At 39.3% G+C, this 21,120-nt stretch overlaps 1 protein-coding gene across 3 annotated transcripts in view; it reads right to left on the minus strand.

Moving 5' to 3' along the window:
• Window positions 1–2,235: 2,235 nt before the first annotated feature.
• RAB27A (RAB27A, member RAS oncogene family) overlaps window positions 2,236–21,120 on the minus strand; it is a 95,500-nt gene continuing 76,615 nt past the window's right edge. For all 3 annotated transcript variants that reach the window (XM_053595460.1, XM_053595461.1, XM_053595462.1), the window contains 2 exons: window positions 17,398–17,521; window positions 2,236–2,584 (listed from right to left, as the gene is read on the minus strand). In XM_053595460.1, coding sequence (XP_053451435.1) covers window positions 2,392–2,584; window positions 17,398–17,521 — 317 coding nt within the window. In that variant the 3' untranslated portion in view covers window positions 2,236–2,391. The remainder of the gene's footprint in view (window positions 2,585–17,397; window positions 17,522–21,120) is intronic.

The raw sequence follows: 21,120 nt of genomic DNA on the forward strand, positions 1-21,120 counted from the left end.
TTTTAGAATTTTAGCACCTTTACATTTTGCATATATGCTTTGCATTAGAGATGGATAAAAGGTTTCTGAGAAGTCAGAGAGTTGCTACCTTGTCTCTATCTGCTGCCAGTGGCATGTGAGTCAATGTAAGCCTCTCCATGCTCCCCAGACTTTACATTAAATTGGTAGAGTCTCATTTTCCCCCAGCATCATCTCCCTTGTTGACCCACAACCCAGGTCGGGACCCATAGTGTACCCCAACACCCCTGAATTTCATTTCCTTTTGCATTATGATCTCTGGTTTGAAATGTGTGATGGGAAATGAAGTGATAGAAACTGAACAGTCTATACCACTTGTTTTATTTGCTTAATTGGTAGTACACGGTTCACAGGAGATGCACTTTACTTTTACACAGACTTGTAAATAGAAAAATACATTGACACATAAAAATATGGTACTTCAATATAAAACTTAAACAATTTTTCCAAAAAGAATACAGGTTATTTATTTCAATAATTAAAGGTGGTTCTTACATATGTACTGTATCATGTATACATTTAATTATATGTTTAAGGCTAATGGAATCTGTAGTTAATTACTCATTTGGTTCTTGAAAACTGAAACATGCAAACATTGTCTTATTTTTAACTACACAATTAGGCCGTATAAAATATGCCCTAATACGTATCTATAAAATCATGATGTACTCCACTAAAGTCTCAGGGCAACTTTAGAAGGCACTGCTATGTGATTGAGATCCTGGCCTTGAAACACCCAAATCTTTTCCTAACTAGAATACTTAATTCAAATCCATAGGCCGCCAGGACTTCCTTAGAATTTAAAATAAGTCCCTATTTCAAGGATATAAATACATAAAATATTACTAACTGTGGATAAGTTTGTTACGGGAGTGGTAGAAAGACCATGACAAAAAACATGATGGATGCTCAATAAAAATCCATTTGAAAATTATATAAAAGTAATTATTTTTTTACCATACTTGTATTTACCTAATTACTTTTCTGCCAAACATTTGCCACCACAAAATACGTTACTTTTATTCTTTACCTAAATTATGAGTGATATTTTCTCTGGAAATTTTAATTTATTTAAGCCATTTTAACAAGAATTTTCCCTTAAATGAATACCCTTAAACTTTATAAACAGTTTTCAAAAACCATATTTTAAAACCACCTTTAATTTGATATGAAGACACTTTGGCAGTATAGCAGAATACATGGTTTTGGCAAGACCCAGCAAGTATAGTAAATGCCCATGATCTGAATTAAAAATACAAGTTATGGAATACTTCGTTTCTCTCATATTGAACTAGAGTACAAATGTGACTGCTTAGATACAAATGTCTTATCTTCCACCAAATAGCAAACAGCTATTTTAAATTCCTTTAATTCAACCAATGGAAAAGTAAAACAAGTTGCAAAGATCAACAAAACAGAGCCTGATGGTGAGGACAGAGAAGAGTAGTTTACAAACTAACAAACTGCAGCCTAAGGATGCCAGGTCATCATTATAAATATGAAGAACAAGAACCTAAATATTTACTAATCACAAATAACTTTAGCACAAGCACCAGCGGTGCTCAGATAGTTGGCTAGCACACAAGCCAAGTATAATATGGATCATAGTGCCTGGAGCCATAAAATCTAATACCCTAACCCTTTAATCAACAATTCAAAGTAATGGGAATATAGTAAGGAGCCAGAAGTTCCACTTCATTTGCTCCTACTACGTTAAACCACCCCTGCCCCCACCCCCACTCCCTTTCCCACCAACAAAAAGGCACAGGGAGTGTGCAGTTGTTCAACCCAGTTTACCTAGAGTCTATAGACATGGCCTTAATTTGTCCCATATTCATGTTAAATAGAATGTTTACATAAAATTAATACTCAAAGACATTGAACTGGTGTATGTGAATGGTCTTATTTGACATTCAAGTGGTTTAAATGGCACTTTAGAAGGTCACATATTAAAAAATTCATACTATCCATACTGTGATAGTTTTGTAATTGCATCTAAGCTCTTAAATGAGACTCTGTGCCTATTTACATTAAGGCAGGTGACAGTATCCTCTGTCACCCTCTGTAATAAACATACTCTTTTGTGGCTGCAAAATCCTGAATCCTAGAATGATCTACTGTCAGAGGCGAAGGTTTCATAAGGCACTTTCAGCTCCAGGAAATAGTTCTCCTAACTTTCAGACTGACTCCTAAGAAAATATTTACAAAGCTGCAAAAAATCTTAAAACTGGATGCTTTATTGACAGACCTAATGAGAATGGTGAGAAGCAGTTTGTCTACAGTGCCCGTTCATCTCTCACTGTACCAGGTATCCCTCATAGAAAAAGATCACAGCCATGGGCCACTCATTCACTATGTGGCTTCCATGACTTTTCAACAGCCACATACCCCCTTCTCCTTGTTTTCACTTAACTGATTGGTGTGACCGTTGGACCGCACCACTCCTTCAGGAATCCAGGACTTGTCCACACACCGTTCCATTCGCTTCATGATCAGATCCAGAAGCATTTCAATTGCTTGGCTTATGTTTGTCCCATTGGCAGCGCTAGTTTCAAAGTAGGGGATTCTAGAAGACAGAAAACTTAGGTAACAACACGTGAAAGGGAATGACAGTGACCTTTGCCTTGATGTCTCAAAGAACGAGTACAAACACCCAAGATGACGAAAACGGGTTCATTAAAAAGTAAAAATGGCAATAAAAATAATTTGTACTGTGTTCCTAATAGAGATGTAAAACTGGTAATTTTTCTTCTTTTATTTATCACACATTACTTTTTAATCTCATATTCTCTGTTTCTGAATAGCACCAGTAGTCACTGAGCCAGGCAAAACAGAACCTTTTCTTTCCCCATCACCTTTCATGAAACCAAAGCAGATACTGTCTCTACTATCACTACCTACACTTAGGCCTTTATTATTTATTGCTAAGATCATTTCAGAGCCTTTACTTCCTGCTTCTACTACCCCACCCATCAACATATCTATACTTTACAGTTGAAGTGATGTTTACATAAGTTAAAAGTCACATCACTCAAAACTGGGAATTCTAGACAACTAATCTCCAAAAGATCTTCAAAATTGACCATAGGAAGATCAATTTTCATTCCTTTTAAGGGAGCATATTTATGTAATATATATTTTAATAATACTTATAGAGTTAAAACTTTATAAATTTAAAACTTCATTCATGGTATAAAAACTGTTTAAATTCGTCTGTGTGAAAAGTAAGACCTGAGAGGGGGAATGGGAAGCTGGTGTTTGAGTTTCAGAGTTTCAGTTTGAGATGATGAAAAATGTTCTGGAGATGGTTAGTGGTGAAGGTTGCACAACATGAATGAGCTTGCCGCCGCCGCATTGTACGCCTAAAAACGGGTAACCTTTATGTTATGTAAATTTTACCACAATTAAAAATCGATTTTTAACACACACACACACACACAAAAAAAAAAAGACAAGTAAGACCTGAAAACTTTTAGAAATAGAAAAGATTATCTTTCTCAAGGAGTAGGGCGCCGGCCCCATATACCAGAGGTGGCAGGTTCAAACCCGCCCCTGCCAAAAAAAAAACTGCAAAAAGAAAAGATTATCTTTTTTGATATTGGGATGCAGAAGGATTTCTTGATATAGCTATAGAAGCTTTAAACCATAAGTAAAAAAAGTTTGATAATCTTGATAATGTTAAAACTTAAAACTTTGGTGCTACAGTATAAATAATAAAGTCAAAAGAAGAGCCACAGACCAAAACAGATGGGGTTTCATATAACTGAAAAGTGGGTTAGCATCCAAAAAAACCCAAATAGTTTCCCAAATTACTTACGGTAATGAACAAGATGATACAAAAATAGACAAAGGATATATACAGGAAAATCTCAGAAATGATATTTATGAAAAAATGTTCAGCCACATTTAAAGTAAGGGAAATGCAAACTACAATAATGGCATCTAATCCAAACCCAGATTGACAAAAATATAAAAATCTCCTAATACCAACTATTTCTTTTTTTTTTTTTTTTTATTGTTGGGGATTCATTGAGGGTACAATAAGCCAGGTTACACTGATTGTAATTGTTAGGTAAAGTTCCTCTTGCAATCATGTCTTGCCCCATAATTACCAACTATTTCTAAGAAGTGAGGAAAGAGAAATTTACTTTTATTGCTGGTGCAAGTGTTAACATAAACTTGTTACAATTACTTTGGCAAATAACGTAGTAATAGCGGGTAAAATTGAAAATGTGCATGCCAACACCAATTCTATGCATACAGCCTAAAGCTGAGCCAAAGTGTGTTGATATGCAGGGAGTTACAGGTATACCTGAGATGATATTGATCCCTCAGCCTTGGAGCAGCTGAGAAGCCAGAGTCCCTGAACCCTTCTCCTCCAACCTTCAGCAGCCTTATTCATTTATCCCAGTGAGCTATACAAATAATTTTATAAAGGATTTTTTTCTTTTTTTGAGATGGGATCTCACTATATTGTCCAGGCTGGTCTCAAACTCCTGGGCTCAAATAATCCTACTGCTTCAGCCTCCCAAGTAGCTGGGGTTACAGGTATGTGCCACCGTACCCCCTGCACAAGTATTGTCATTTGTGGCTCGGCACCCATAGCACAGTGGTTATGGCATCAGCCACATACACTGAGCATAGCATGTTCAAATCTGGCCCAGACCAACTAAACAACTGCAGCAAAAAAAATAGCCAGGCATTGTGGTGGTCACCTGTAGTCCCAGCTACTTGGGAGGCTGAGGCAAGAGAATCACTTAAGCCCAAGAGTTGGAGGTTGCTGTGAGCTGTGACTCCACGGTACTCTACCAAGGGTGACATAGTGAGACTCTGTCTCAAAAAAAAAAAAAAAAAATTGTCATTTGCTGTGTGTCCCATGCTGTGAAAAATATTGGGAAGCAATGTCCTAGCAAAGCACTATCCAAAAGATCTTTTCTAGCTGGGCATTGTGGTGGGCGCCTGTAGTCCCAGCTACTTGGGAGGCTGAGGCAAGATAATCGCCTAAGCCCAAGAGTTGGAGGTTGCTGTGAGCTGTGACGCCACAGTACTCTACCAAGGACAACAAAGTGAGACTTAAAAAAAAAAATCTTTCCAGGATAACAAAAACTTTTCATATATATGCCATCCAGCAGTAACCATCAGCCACAGGTAGCTCTTGAGCGCTCAAAATATGGCCAATGTTCTGGGGGCAGTGGCTGACAAACCTGTTATCCCAGCATGTTATTTTATTGTTTTATTATTCAGCAACTTAAAAGTGGGTATGAAAGGACTGCTTGAGCCCAGGAGATCCATATAAATCTGGACAAAGCCAGGCTCTGTTTTAGAAAAAAAAAAAAAAAAAAAAGGTGGCTAATATAACCAAGGGCTGAATTTTCAGCTTCAATGTATATAGCTACGTGTGGCTAGTGACGATCAGGCTGGACAGCACAGCCCTAGAGAAACACTGATACATGCACACATGGTGTCACCTAATGGAATATTGCAGCACTGTTACAGTGGAAAATGTAATCTGAATGTCCATTAAGTTCAGAAATAAATTTGTTATATTTTTCTATAATGAAATATTATGCAATGCTTAAGATGTATCCATGTGGCAAAAATCCCCCTAATTAAATGTTGAATAAGTTGTATGATATGAGAACATGTGTGTGAAGAACACAAACACAATGTTATGAAACAAACTTTAGTAAAGTGAAACTTCTTAGACTAGAAACATATAATTTGGAATGCTTTTAACTAAAAGTAACAAAATTTTGGCCCAAATTGTGGCATAAGTCCTAGTGTGAATTTATTGCTGTGCATAATGTGTCTAGAAGTAGAGGGGTCCTGGGGTTGATAGATTCCATTGATGAACAGTGTACACAGTGGACCTAGATTTGTCCTGTCTGTCCTGCCTTCGTCCATGTGTCACCTGACTCCTTCCCGACCACAGAGACTGCAGCATTCCAGACATCACATCTCAACACACCAAAGTTCCAAGGCAGAAAGTATGTTCTCTTCTCGTGTGCATCTCTCTTAGGAGAGAGGAAATCTTTACTAGACTCCCAGATCACCCTTCATTTCATGTGTCATTGGTCAAAATTGTGTTACACGTCAATGTCTAAATCAAACACCATCATAATTCTCATAAACCAGTCTGCCTGGGCCAGGGGCTGGCACCTGCCTCTCCTATACAGCACGTCCTCCTGAAGTAGAATCGACATCTAAAGAAACTTGGGATTCTATGAAGAAGGGACGGGGTGGGAAATGGGTTTTGTCTAGGTGACCAACAATGTCTGCCGTAGGAAACAGGGTGTTTTCCTCTGAGAAGGTAAAGAAGAGAATGGAATCAGCAAGGAGTCTTAAGGGAGGCTTCAACTGTGTCTGTAAGAAAGGATTTCTTAAAGCTGGCCTGCGGTGCGGAAGGCCCCGAGAAGTGAAGTGGTCTGACCAATGTCATTCAGCCAACAGACGTAAAACAGGGCTCTTACTTTGCCATACAAGTCCTCCTGTACTACGCTACCTCTTGTTAAAAAATAAGAAATGTTCTCTCAGTGTTTAGTTCATAGAATACTGATTTCCAAGACTAGAAAAAAAAAAACAAAACACTAGCTTGAATTCAACTATTATATGAATTTTTTGGACTATAGCTATTATTATTTTTTTTTTTTTTGACAGATTCTCACTATGTTGCCTTCAGTAGGGTGCCGTGGCATCACAGTTCACAGCAACCTCCAACTCTTGGGCTTAAGCAATTCTCTTGCCTTAGCCTCCCAAGTAGCTGGAACTACAGGTGCCCACAGAACACCCGGCTATTTTTCGTTGTAGTTGCCATTGTTGTTTAGCTGGCCTGGGCTGTTTTCAAACCCACCAGCCTCACTGTATGTGGCTGGTGCTATAACCACTGTACTATGGGCACCATGCCTTATTTTTTGTTTTGTTCTGTTTCCCATTTTTGCTTCGGGGATTTTTTTTTTATATATATATTTTCTTCACAGTGTTCTGGTTTGCCTGAACTGAAACAAGCTGGCATATATTTTAAAAATAATATTAATAACAGTTCTTATTTCCTGAGGTATCCAACACGGTGTGTCTTACATGCCTGATCTCACTAAATATAACTACTAGGAAATAGTCCCATTTCACAAATGATTAAACTGAGACTCAGAATGATGAAGCAACTTGCCCAATTTTACAATGCTAAAAAGTAGTAGAATTAGGATTTGGATCCACCACTGTCTTAAGTCCAGTGTAAGCAGTGTAACCAATGGTTCTCTGGTTCCAAACTTATATACTTTGTGTAAGGATTTCCAAAGTAAATGAATCTTCTACTTTCTGCACAAGAAAAAAATGCTGACATTAAGAGCAATCAGAGGTCATTGGCAGGGTTTGTCAAAGGCTTTGACACTTATAAACTCTAGGCCATGTTCCAGGACCATGCACTAGAAGACATTCTGAATTCTACAGCATTTCAAAAGTTCTCAAGACCATCAAATCTTAAGTGTCTAACTGTTTTATATACTTTGGTATAGGTGTAATTTTTTAATTACCACAAAGCATTGTTTCAAAATGATAAGGCTGTTATCATAAGTGATATCATAAATAAGACTGTACATAATCTCGAGAAATCATTCTTATTGTAGCAGTCACCCTTTATACAGTTGAGCTAGTTACTGCAGGATTAATCACCTGACAAATTCTCCCTACTTCTCAATAAAGCCATAAAAATGAGGATAAAATTTTCTTTCCCCAAACCATTGAGTTCCTTTCCATCATTTGGTAATAAGGAATTTAACCAAAATATCCTCTAAGATATAAAAACTACAAAAGAAAGTTGTTTTATCACCTCAGGGAGTCCTGCCATTGAATTCAGTAAAGTAGGCCTCATATTTATTGGAACCTTAAAATCCTCTATGGTTACTTTGCTTGAAGAATGTCTTTGGTTACCTGTATTTTCATAGCATGTCACCACTACGTCAGTGAATGATTACAATTCCCCTCACTCACCTATTATTTCTTGGCTAGTAGCAGCTTCCACAAGAAAGTTTTTGAATTGTTAATGTTTTTAACAGGTCTTTTCAGAAATGTTCCCTACTGATGTCACTAAGAAGCCCATGTAGTAGGGATATAGCACTTTTCTCCATTACAATTCCTGATCAGGCTGTCTCATTATCTGCGCACTTCTTCTAGGGGCTGACAGGACTTGCAGCTGGACCTCTGCAACCCTCCCATCTTAACACAGCCATTAGGAACTGGTTGAGGAACTATTAGCTCATTTGAGTGCTTATCCACCCATCAGTGAGTTCGACAAGACACAGTTGCTCCACTGATTCTACCATGACCATCTTCTATTACCCCTTCATTGATGGCTCTAAAATATATTAATCACAGAAGGGTTTGTTGAGAAAATTACCTGGTCTCAGCAATTTTTAAGCCTTATGTTTACTCTCAATCTTTTCTCCTCCATCTTCATCTCATCTTGCCCAAAACATGAAGACATATTTTTGTCACCCCAGACACATGTGATATTTGATTAAAAACTGTGAAGAGGGCATTCTTTGTGATTGGATTCAATAAATATTTATCAAGTACCTGTGATATTACTGAGCTGAATCCTGGGGACAGGATGCAGTTTGTGATGCTGCCATTGATATAGAAATAAAATTTTGTTTATTTTTATTTTTTGATAACCTCAAAAATATTCAACCTAAAAGGAATAGAATTTTAGATTGAGAATTCTCTAAATCAGTGATTTTCAACCAGCATACTGGTGTGCCATGAAAATTTTTAAAAGATTGTTAATTAAATCATTTTCAAAAGAAGTTGAAAGCACAGTAAGAATACTCATATTTTTACTCTTTTTTTAATCAACATAATTTGTGTCATGGAGTTCAACTACAGGTTCAAGTGTGCCGTGAGATAAAAAATTCTAAAAACACTGCTCTAAATACTTAAATTTTCTTCATCATGATCTTTCTTAATTACATCCATGAAAAAAAAAATCAGTTAATATCTGCAGAACATTTATACAAGGAGAGGGCTTGACCATTCTATCACACTTCGTAAATATATTATTAACAGGAAAAACAACTGAAAAGCTCACGCCCACCCCAAGAATAAATTGGAAATAGAAAAAATAGTTAAGCAGTGAACTTCCTTTAATTACTATGCCACAATAATGTATGCCTCATTTTTAAAATTCTTTATAATTATAAATATCTTTCTAACTCCAGACTTCAAACTCATTCCTCAATTCAATCTCTATTAAGCTACTTCTACTTTACGTAGTTTCTTCCCTCTCAGCTCCTGCAAATTACTTCAGTCATTTTTTGAGGTGTAAGTAAGAAACACAGCTTAAAGCTCTTTGAAAACTACACAAGCTAGGGGTGGAAGTTATGGACGATGTGGAACACTGGATAAGAGCCATAACCTCCGGAGCCGGCTGCCTGGATTCAAACCCTAGCACTACCAAATATCAGCACTTACAACTGCATAACTCTGGCAGACTATTAACTTCAGTGCCTCAGTTGCTTCATCTGTAATGCCAAAGATTATCAGTATCATCTTGTAAGGACTAAAGGAATTGATATTTAAAAGCACTTAGGGCAGCGCCCATAGCTCAGTGGTTACGGCGCCAGCCACGTACACCAAGCCTGGCGAGTTCGAACCCAGCGTGGGCCAGCTAAAACAACAATGACAACTACAATAACAGCAAAAAATATATATAGCCGGGCATTGTGGCAGGCACCAGTAGTCCCAGCTACTGGGGAAGCTGAGGCAAAAGAATCACTTAAGCCTAAGAGTTTGAGGTTGCTGTGAGCTGTGACACCACGGTACTCTACCCAGGGTGACAGGTTGAGACTGTCTCAAAAAAAAAAAAAAAAAAAATTAAATAATTAATAAATAAATAAAAAGCACTTAGATCAGAATCTGACACATAGTAAACACTTGATAAATGTTTATTTCCAGCACAGAAATGGGTTAGGTCACAAAAGTTTATTTGTAAATTTGTTGTTTAAAACTCAGAACGTGTCACTAGCAATATTGTAAACATTGAATTCCCAGACTAGCCCACAAAGTTTGGTTTAATCAACAATGCAGATGGTCTTTAAAATCTACAGACTTCCCTAATTCTAGTACCTGGGACCATCCTTCCCCACATCATGGCTGGATCACTCGACCTGTCCTAGCCGAAGTGCCTCATGCCCCAAAGCATTTGCCTCCTTCATGCCTCATTAAACCCTGCACTCCTCAAATGATCTTCACTAAATACTAGCAGAAAAAAATGGATCTTACTTCACTGATTAATGTCAAGGTCTAAATGACTATTGCCTCCAGTTCAATGTTTATAAGCTTAATCAAATATCTAACTGGTAGACTTTCAAAGTATAGGAGTGAAGTTACACATTTTTAAGTCACTCATATTAAAAGATGTACAATATTAACATGATATAGTTTAGAATTATAACTCCAATTCAAGCAATAAACTTATTTCAATTAAAAGCATATTTTCTTGCCATTTGTGAACCCCCAAGTCATGCAACCAGGAATCAGGAAAACAACTTTAAAATCTGAGCAAGTGGGACAATTGAGCTTTCATTTCTACAGGAATAAATGAATGATAAAGTTCATTCCATTCAGTTCTTTGAGCTGCCAGAGCCAATGAAAACTATATGGGACCAGAGAGAAGACTTTGAAATAAGATCTTTCCTTCCATAAGAAAATGATATCCTGGGCAGTGCCTGTGGCTCAAGGAGTAGGGCGCCAGTCCCATATACTGGGTGTGGCAGGTTCAAGCCCAGCCCCGGCCAAAAACTGCAAAAAAAAAAAAGAAAGAAAGAAAATGATATCCCAGAGACAGAAATGTGTACTGCTCTTACATCTGAAAATTGGACTGTGCTGCTTGGAAGTCTACTAGATGGAATTAGAAATATTTTTATGTCCATATCTTTTAAATGCTCTCTTCAGGAATTTAAGCTACCTCATCTGAATACTTTTATTAAATATGTTATACATTTTAAAAGCAATGTAAAAATAGTCTGAACTGGGGAGGGAAAAGAAGAAATAAAGTCCAGCTGTTAAGATTCTGGGTTCTAGAGCCAACTAACTATATATGTATCCCCATTTCCAACTCTGGACGCTGCCTCCCTATCTGAAAAGGGAAGTGACAGAGGTCCATGGGATCACGATAAGAAGTACCTAGAAGTACCTAAGAAGGAAATGAGATAATATATGTCAAGTGCTTAGCACATGCCTAGCACTCAGCAATAAATGTTAATCTAATGGTATTTTTTTTCTTCTCTCAAAAATCTGCTGCTGTCCCCAAAACTTATTAGGCAAAAAAATAATAATCATCCCTTCAGTTCAAGATGCTGAATTGTCCCAGTTTAGCCACAGAAAAATATTATTCCTTCTCTCCACGTGGTGGTGCTAATGTAACGTTACCACAGAACAGCACTGCCAAAAGCATGAACAAATTCTGTAGTACCAGCCCGTAAATGGTCACTTAGTGGCCATTTGGGGTACATGCTGACTAATTTTAATATGCTTTTCAAACATAGATTAAACATTAATTTTAAAATAAAACTAATTCAGTGAACAAGTTCAAATCAACGAGAGGGACATACTTGCTTTTCACCAAGATCTCCCTCATGCCATAGGTCAGAATCCACATCAACCTGATTTCTTTTCTATCATTTAGTTCCATAAAGCAAGAAGATCCTAGATACCAGTTGGAAGATTCCAGGAATTATACAACTATGTTTGGTGATTCTGTCATTGGTCCTAGATATTTGGTTCACGTTTGGATCCAGAAATTACAGAGAAATTTGTCATTGAAGTGAGAAGTGAGTCTCATTACTTTTTCATAATCTATTGGGCACTCAATGAATGACATTTACAGAAAGGGGCTGACAGCTTGAACCTGGAAGATTGCAGCAAATGATATCTAGATCCTCTACTGAGATAAATCAGGCTCTGCAAATCATTCTTATAAGTTTGTGGCTTATTTATGTGGTTTTAAAACATACCCAGTGATACATTACTAGTTTATTTCTCAGATCAAGAAGGAATGCCAACAACTTTGTAAAAATGAAGCCTTTAGAGCTCAAGATATTCATGCATTTCATCATACTAGATAAAATGCTGAGCATTCTGCAGAATGAACCCACTTGAAACTCCTGAAGTGATCTGCACTGATATTACTAAAGTTGTGAGTAAATGTCTTCTTTTATTCCAGACACTTTTTTTTTTTTAATGAAAACTTTTTTTTTTTTTTTTTTTTTTTTTGAGACAGTTTCACTTTGTCACCCTGGTAGAGTGCCATGGCATCACAGCTCACAACAGCCTCAAACACTTGGGCTCAAGGGATCCTCTTGCCTCAGTTTTTCAGTTTTAGTAGAGATGGGGTCTCGCTCTTGCTCAGGCTGATCTCAAACTCCTGGGCTCAAGCGATCCTCCCATCTCAGCCTCCCAGAGTGCTAGGATTCTAGGCATGAGCCACCACTGCAGCCCATTCCAGACACTCTTAAGCTTCTCCCTCACCAACAGCGAGTAGCCTTTGGTGGGGAAAATGTCATATTACTGCCCCCATCTTTGTACAGCGCACGAAATACATACATTCAGTTATCACACTTTGATCACAGTCACAAGTTGCTCTATTTCCCTCAACTCCAAATCAGGAACAAAGTCTTATTATGACCTCCAACAACCCTCTATGAATAAAGCAGTGTGAGCAGGCAGTTCAATGCAAGTTGTCGGTTGCCACCTTGGAATCGCCTAAGTCATATTCGCTCACAGAGTGACATCATTGTCTGGTTGGGTGTTCCCTGAGTACCAATTCCACTGTCCCTTCCTAGTCTGTGTCATAGCTGACATAATTAACTGTGCAAGGGAAAAAAAGTCCTCTCTTTAGCATGGGTTTTTCAGGGATGTGTCACTGTGCACATTTCCCCTACCCATGCATGGCACAAGGATACAACCATTTCATATTCTGTGTATGAATGTCTTTGTCCAAGGAAAATATATGCTAGCGTGCATACCTGCCAAGGAAAATGTCAAATAGCATGATTCCTGATCATAACTAGGGGTCTATGCTGGTTTTCTCAAAGTGCTGTCCTGAACCAACAGCAGCAGCATTTAGGGACTAGTTAGAAATGTAAATTTGTGGGCTCCAACACAAGCCTACTGGATGAGAAATTGTGAGACAGCACTCAGGAAATTCTTATGCACCTGAAGCCTGAGATCTAATAGTGTCATCTAAAAAAGGGATGTTGGCTCGGTGCCTGCCACATACACCTGAGCTGGTGGGTTCCAATCCATCCCGGGCCCGCCAAACAACAATGATGGCTGCAACCAAAAAATAGCCCGGCATTGTGGCGGGCGCCTGTAATCCCAGCTATTTGGGAGGCGGAGGCAGGAGAATCACTTCGGCCCAGGAGTTGGAGGTTGCTGTGAGCTGTGATGCCATGGCACTCTACCCAGGGTGACAGCTTGAGGCTCTGTCTCAAAAAAAAATAAAAATAAAAGAAGGATGTTGACAACCCTTCATTCTGCTTTCTTCTAATATACAGGGTGGCCATAAAGTTCATGTGCAATTTAAAATAGTCTATTTTAAACATTGTATTTAATAACTGTATTTGCCACTGACTCAGTAGATATTTTTTAAAGGGTTTTAGCAAGTGTGCATTTTAATCATGGCAGAAGTACGAGTTTGCACAAGTTTCTGTTTTGCTCTCTTTTCTGACTTCCTTAATGATATGACTCCATACAACATACCGGAGAGGATTATTTTGTACTTGTCCTGGGAAAATTCAACTGGTTTAGCGAAGAGATCACTTGTTTTCTTAGGAAGTGACCTAAGAACTTCATATTACAATTTAACCACGATTCACAGCAAAGACAAAAGCAAAAAACCAGCTAGAAAATTAGAGGCAAAAACTATTAGGCTACTAAAAAGAATGTTTTCTTGTTTTGGTCCCACGAAAGGCAGGATTGCATTTTTTCCTAACAGATTGCGTTGTGTCGTGTATTCTTGGTTATCAAGATACTCATACAGTTTTAGGATTTCGGATTGGTAAATATTCACGATGTGTGAAAAAGCATGATACGTACTGTACGATCTCAGCCCCGTAAAACTGGATGTTGGGTGTGTGCGCTCAGGATCTAGAAGGGCAGGTCAAACTATAAACCTCTCTGCAGATGGCTCCATTCTTTACTTCTGTGTGCTTCAGTTTCCTATACTGCATATATTGACTTTTAAAAAAAAAGATTATAAAAACTTGAAATAAAAACTTTTTCTGATATTCCCACAATTTGCCTTTTCCACTTTTAACTGCTGTGTAAAATCCTTATTCTCAGATTTACTTGTCCCAGCACACACAGATTTACATTCCCTAATTGCATGTAATGTTTTGTATTAGGCTTGCAAAGTTTTTCTGAGACATAGTCTTTCATTCACTGAATGTATATATAAATTTCAGAGAACCACTTGTGAGCTAATGATCCATTGTTATAAATTGAGACTGGAAGACAGCTTAATAGTTACAAGAAATCTAAATTTGTCAAACAACATAAAAATGATATGAAGATCTCCCATAAATTGTACCTTTTTGGTTAACTGACAACTAGAGCCCTTTAGTGGATGTGCAACCAATAATAAATGTTATTTAAGAATAAATGTCTGTGAAAATAATTAAAATTTAAGCCAAATTTGTGAAATGCCACGTGAACCAAATTGCTCCAGCACATTTTTCTCTGCAAGTGCCCAACAGCCTACAGAACACCACTTTATGCTTCCTAAGTCCTAAAAGGACTGTTTCCATCACTTTTCCTTCAAGAGTTTCAATTATTCATATCTGCTAATCCCTCTCTGCTCATTTTAACTCAACTCAGAAACTACAGATTGAGGAAACACTCCCAGCCATCATGCGTGGGGCACAGGCAAAAGTCCCCACATTTCCTCAGATACCCAGTATGGCAGAAGGCCCCAAGTCCAGCGCCATAATACTAGGCGGGCTGTGGAACCCTGAGAAGCAGAACAGAGGAACCAACAAAGGGCTAAAGAAGCCCAGCAAGGAAAGAAGTCAATCCTGACTCTCCCCCAACAATTGAGAATGTACTTGTTTGACCTAACTAACTCCCCTAACTGCCTTTTCTTTTTTCCCATTTACAAAGGTACTTGTAAAAGCGTGGTCCAGATGCATGGTTTCCATTGCTTCATCGCAACTTCTTCCTCACTCCTTTACAACACAGCTCCCGGCTTCGACACTTCAGTATTCTCTGTGGTCGCTGACCTCTCCTCCCCACCCCCACTACTTTATACGAGTGCCTCTCAAGGGAGGAGGAGGGCATATGAAAATCACACGTGGGGCTTTGTCAGTTGCCACCTTGGAATCACCTAAGTCAGTGGTTCTCCACCACTATGCATGAAAAACACACTGCGAGCTTTTAAAAGGTACCAATACCCAGGTTTTGAAATGTGTCAATCTGGCCAGGCTGAACAGCATGTCCCAGATTTTCTTTCTGGCTAGGGTGAACTACAAAGGAGATTTGGGAGCGATGTGGGGGCAGAAGTGAGGCAGCAGCTACTTTTTAGCTCACATGTGTTATCATCTTCTGGCTCATCTCACTGGCAGACACCAGCAACCAGACCTGCTCCTGGGCCAGGGGTGTGTGGTTAGCCCTGCAGCAAAGGGCCCTGGCTTCTGCAGGACACCCACCCAGAGGCAGAGGCAACCAGAGCTGACATGGGTTAGTCCGTCATTATGGGTCCCAGCTGGTTCTCACTTTCCCATCTATCCCCCACTTGATATCCACCTCTCCTTCCTGACTGCTTATCCTGCAGATTTCAAGCTTTTACATCAAACACAAAGACAACACCTCACAGAGATTGCTTCACCAGCTCCCACAGTTGCATGTGGTCAAGTCCGCATAACAGATCCCTGTAAATACATACAGGTATTTCTTCAATTGAACCCTGCCTGACAAACTCCTCCAGACCATGTATATCAGATGCACGAAGGTAAAGCCCAGACAGGGACAATTGTTAAAAGCTCTCCAGATGCTTCCAACATGGTTAAATAACAACTACCCTAGTGTAAATCTCCACATCCAATTTTAAATCCTTGCTGGAGTAAGCCCATAGTGGCTGAGACTTCCCCAAATGAGCTAGAATTGAGAAAGGTTCCAAATTCTGTTCTCCCCCACCCTATGTATTTTTTTTTTCAGATTTATTCTCTTTTCCTTTTCCACAAATCTAGCCACTACCCACCTCACAGACCACTGCAATCTCCCTGTCACTAGTCCCTCCTCCCTCCATTTTACCCCAGTTACAACTCCCATACTGACCTGGAAAAACACACATAACATCCCTCCATGCTCAAAGGCTCTTGGGAACGCCGTCTCCCACAAAGGGATCAAATCTAATCACCTTACCTGGTATTCAAAGATTTCCAGAATCTGGCTTCTTCCCAGCTGGCCAACCTGTCCTTCCACTCCCTTCCAAGTGTGAACCCTATCAGTTTTCTGAACTTCCATCAACTCAAGGAAGAACAAAGCAATGGTCACACAGTGAAAAGGGAAAGGCCAGAATCCCCGGCCTCCTTGGTTTCTGCCTAAGCACTAACACTGCTAGCTGGGTACCATCCCTTACCTACCACACCATACCACTCCGTCTGCTCCCCTCCATCCTCAACCTTGATTGCTGCCTCCCATTTTTCAATACTAGAGGGGCACTAAATTTACATTTGGATTCTCAACTGGATGAGAAGTGGAAGAAGAATACAAATTCCTCTGTAGAAGTGACTTTCACACTTTAACAAGCAACAACGGACTACGTCTTTTATGTCTAATTCATGCAGCTGCTACTAGGATCCTATACTCAGAATTTGACCCTTCACTAGAAAAACAGCCTACGCCAAACAGGATCTCATACTCCCCTCCCAGCATAGAAATTTCAAAACCAGAACTCAGTCGCAATACCCAATAAGACTTAATTATTCATTGTGTGTATTAGATACGCTAGAACTCTACAACAACATATGAACTGATTTTGAAATATCCTTACTGAACATAGAGGATTTCCTCATTCCAGGGGTCTCTTGTTTGTACCTGGAAAGAAGGTCTTACCCAGGGCATTTGCACTCCCAGCTGTCTTTGTGCAAATGCCTAGAGATCGAGAAAACAGGACCGAAGCCCAAAAGGGTGCCCTCACCCCCGGGTTTTTTCTCTGGCTCCCACTATTACATAATATTAATATAAAAAGGAGGGGGGGTTGACACTCCCCAGGCCTACAATTGAGGTTTTGCTTTAATTTTTCACTTTTATGTTTGCGTTATGCATTCATGTGCTAATGTTTATATCGAAAATGCTTTCTCTGGATTTCTCCACAAAAATACTCACCCATATTTCTCTGCAAGTCCCCTGGCTTCTTCCTCTTTTACTACTCTCTGGTCTTCAAGGTCACTCTTGTTTCCACATAATACTATATCTGGGTTTTCACAATATGCATGCGTTTGTAGCTGACCTATTAAAATAAGAAATTCATTAGAGGGAAGTAATAATGTGGACATCTGATCAAAGAAGAACATGTGCAGAAGTTCTTTGAAAGCTGCAAATGTATATAACAGATAAAGAAGCTGATGTATCTTCAAAGCATCAATAATCTAATGTGTAGGGCAGTGCCTGTGGCTCAAAGGAGTATGGTGCTGGCCCCATATACCGGAGGTGGTAGGTTCAAACCCAGCCCCGACCAAAAACTGAAAAAAAAAAAAATAATAATAATCTAATGTGTAAAGCCGAATATTCTTAACCACATACCCCAGTTAATTCGTACCACAGAATTATGAGTGAATGTTCTAGCCCTCAAAAGGTGAGTGCCCACACGTGCATGCACACAAAACATCAGACTTTTTGTGAGAAACATGGAGGACTTCCTACGAATTATTGCTAATCTCAAAGTTCTGATTTTCACTTATTTTTCCTCTACAGCAACAACATTTCTAAAAGGATTATCTTCCTATAAACCAACCTATTTCCATCGGAAATGTTTCTTACATTTTTCTAGCATCCCAGGGCAGAATCAATTTATTTAAAACAAACAAGATATGGCTCAGCGCCTGTAGCTCAAGTGGCTAGAGCGCCAGCCACATACACGGGAGCTGGCGGGTTCGAATCTAGCCCAGGCCCGCCAAACAATGACAACAATAACCAAAAAATAGCCAGGGGTTGTGGCAGGACCCTGTAGTCCCAGCTACTTGGGAGACTGAGGCAAAAGGATCCCTTAAGCCCAAGAGTTTGAGGTTGCTGTGAGCTGTGACGCCATGGCACTCTACCCAGGGTGACAGCTTGAGACTCTGTCTCAAATAAATAAATAAATAAATAAAACAAGATAGAGGATTTAATGAGGAGAAAAGACCAAGATAAATAGTAAATAATTCTATTACCAGAACCAAGGGGAAGCAGAGGACTATAATTCTTTTCCCACAGCTTTTGTTTCACCTGAAAACCTGTCAAGAGGCAGACTTATAAAAAGCAATTGACTCAAAAGACCTTCGCACTAAGCTAAATAGTCTCCCAAAGAAGGAAAAATAAAGCCTTATTTCTTACTCAGCACACCCCAGGATGAAACTAATGCAACTCAAACTTTCACAATAAGACATACCTCAAAGTGTAGGGCCTCATTTATTTTTTATCACAGTTAACCAGAAAAGTGTTGACATTTTAGTTCCTCATTGTGAAGTCATGTTCATTATTATATTATCGAAAGAAAGTCAAGTCAGCAGGCATTTACCAAGCAGTAACGCAGGCCTGCTAGTTGGTGTGGAATTTCAGGACAGTTCTTTGCCTTTGAGGGGCAAGTGGGCTAACAAGGTCTCTAAGGCCAAGACCAAAGTGTAAACCATTCACAACAAAAGTCATGCCCTTTCTTTCCTCCAGGTTGCGACACAAGCTATTCCCACAGCCCTGAACACTCAACCACAACCTTCCTTTGAGACTTGCTTCATGGTTATCTCTACTGTGAAATCTTTCTGGTCTGCAGAGTGGCTCTATGAATGCCTTACATGTTCAGCATCATGGCTGTGAGCATGGACTTGGGACCCAGTGTGCCTGGGTTTGAATCTGGCTCTGCCATTTACTAGCCCTGTGACCCTGAGGAAGGTAGTGACTTGCTTCACTTTCCCCAACTGTAAATGGTGATAATGATACAACTTATTTCCTGAGGTCAAAGTAAATTCAGTGACTCTCTGGCTAAGGTTTGAGGGCCAGCACCCTACCGCAGATCTACTGAATCAGGTAGGCTGAGGCTAGCAGGCTGTGTTGTAACAATCCCCCCAGGTAATTCAGATGCGCCCTCACATTGGAGAACCACTGAGTTGACATATAAAAGCATTTATAAGAACTGTAAGCATTACCAGTCACATGGTTAACAGTGGGGGATTTGACGGGGGGGGGGGAGGGCACGGTTTAGGAGGTGTTATTCTTTGTGATTTTTTCTATCTCTTTTTGTCTAATTTTCCTAGATTGGGCTGAAATAAAAAGTAAATTAATTAGTTATTTTAAAAATATCACTAAGGAAAAAGGCACATACATAAATAACTATGGCATGAAGCAAGATGGGATAAGCCGTATAAAATGTGACCAGCATTAAGAGGAGGGGAGAAATCTAGTCCAACTAAGGTTATCACGGGAAGTTTCACAGAGGCCACTTTTGCCAAGTGATAAAGAACAAGAAGAACTCTAACCAGTTTTTTAAAATGGGAGTGAACGTGGAGAGGGCTTTTCAGACAGAGGGAACAACACGAATAAAAAGAGAAAGGTAAGAACATGTTAAATCTATGCTTTCAGGCTCTTGTACTGCTTGTGTGAGGCTGTAGCAGTTTCACCTTAAAGCCTCCTTCCAAATCATGCTGGCACTGGATGAGGAATGACCCTCGGCAGGACTTCGCTTACTCCCCTGACCTCCAGGAAGACGGAGGATTGGATACGACACCACCCAGTTCCTTTCAGATTTTGATCTAGGTCCCAGGACTCAGGTCACTGTTCAGTGTCCTAAACTGAGTGCACCTCACCTTGAGATCCTTAAGGCCCTTCCAAATAGGGCATCAAAAGATGTGTTGCTGAGAAAGGAGGGCCTGTGAGGAGCAAAGGGAGGGCGCCGGTCAGGACCCAGGAGTCAGCGGCTGCTTTAATGTGACACTGTCTCTGTCATGGCACACACCAGTTTTATAAATAAATATTTATTCAAAATATATCTTCTTCGTGAGTCATTATTTTGAAAAAAAGAAAAACATGAATGATTCCTATAATACTCAAAATGCTGACGGGCAGAGGAAAAATAAAATGTGTAGATAATTAAGAAGTCTTTATTTCTAATTAAGACTTGATATTACCACCTCTGACATTGAACATTACACCTTTTTGTTTAAATGAGAGAAGAGGGGGAATACTTTCCACTGGACATATGAAATCTTTAACATGAACGTGGGTTTTCTTTAACCTAACTGGGTAATAAAGAGTCTTGACTGTGTAAGGAAAACAGAATACACACATACGTGCATGTTTTTATGTGATTTTGTTCTTTAGCTATAACACCCAAGCATTTATCTAATGTGTCAGAGTTTCACTTTCTACCTGTAAAAAACGGGTTTATTATCATTCAATGCTAAGATTCTGAACATATTCTCTTGGGATCCTTATAAAGTATGTGATTTAAGAGAGCCCCAGGACTCATGCTAAAGGAGCAAAGGTGAGGATGATGAGTGTGGGCTGAGGATAAGGGACTAGACATTGGCTCCGTCATTCAGCTGCAAGGAACTGGTAAGGTGTACAACCCAGCTAGGCACCTAGTGAAGTGAAGGAATATGAAGTGAAATGAAGGGGAGTTCATTTTTAAAGCATGTAATAGCTCCTCAATTCTTAGGGCCCAAGTCACTTGAAAAAAGGCATAAAAAGTCACTGAACTGCGGCAGCGCCTATGGCTCAAAGGAGTAGGCACCAGCCCCAAATGCCAGAGGTGGCAGGTTCAAACCCAGTGCCCACCAAAAACTGAAAAAAAAAAAAAAAGTCACTGAACAAAAAGCCAAAATTTCATGTTCTTGCATAAGTCTATTACTCTATAAGGCA

The sequence above is a fragment of the Nycticebus coucang genome, chromosome 6 (assembly GCF_027406575.1).
Source record: "Nycticebus coucang isolate mNycCou1 chromosome 6, mNycCou1.pri, whole genome shotgun sequence".
NCBI lineage: Eukaryota > Metazoa > Chordata > Mammalia > Primates > Lorisidae > Nycticebus > Nycticebus coucang.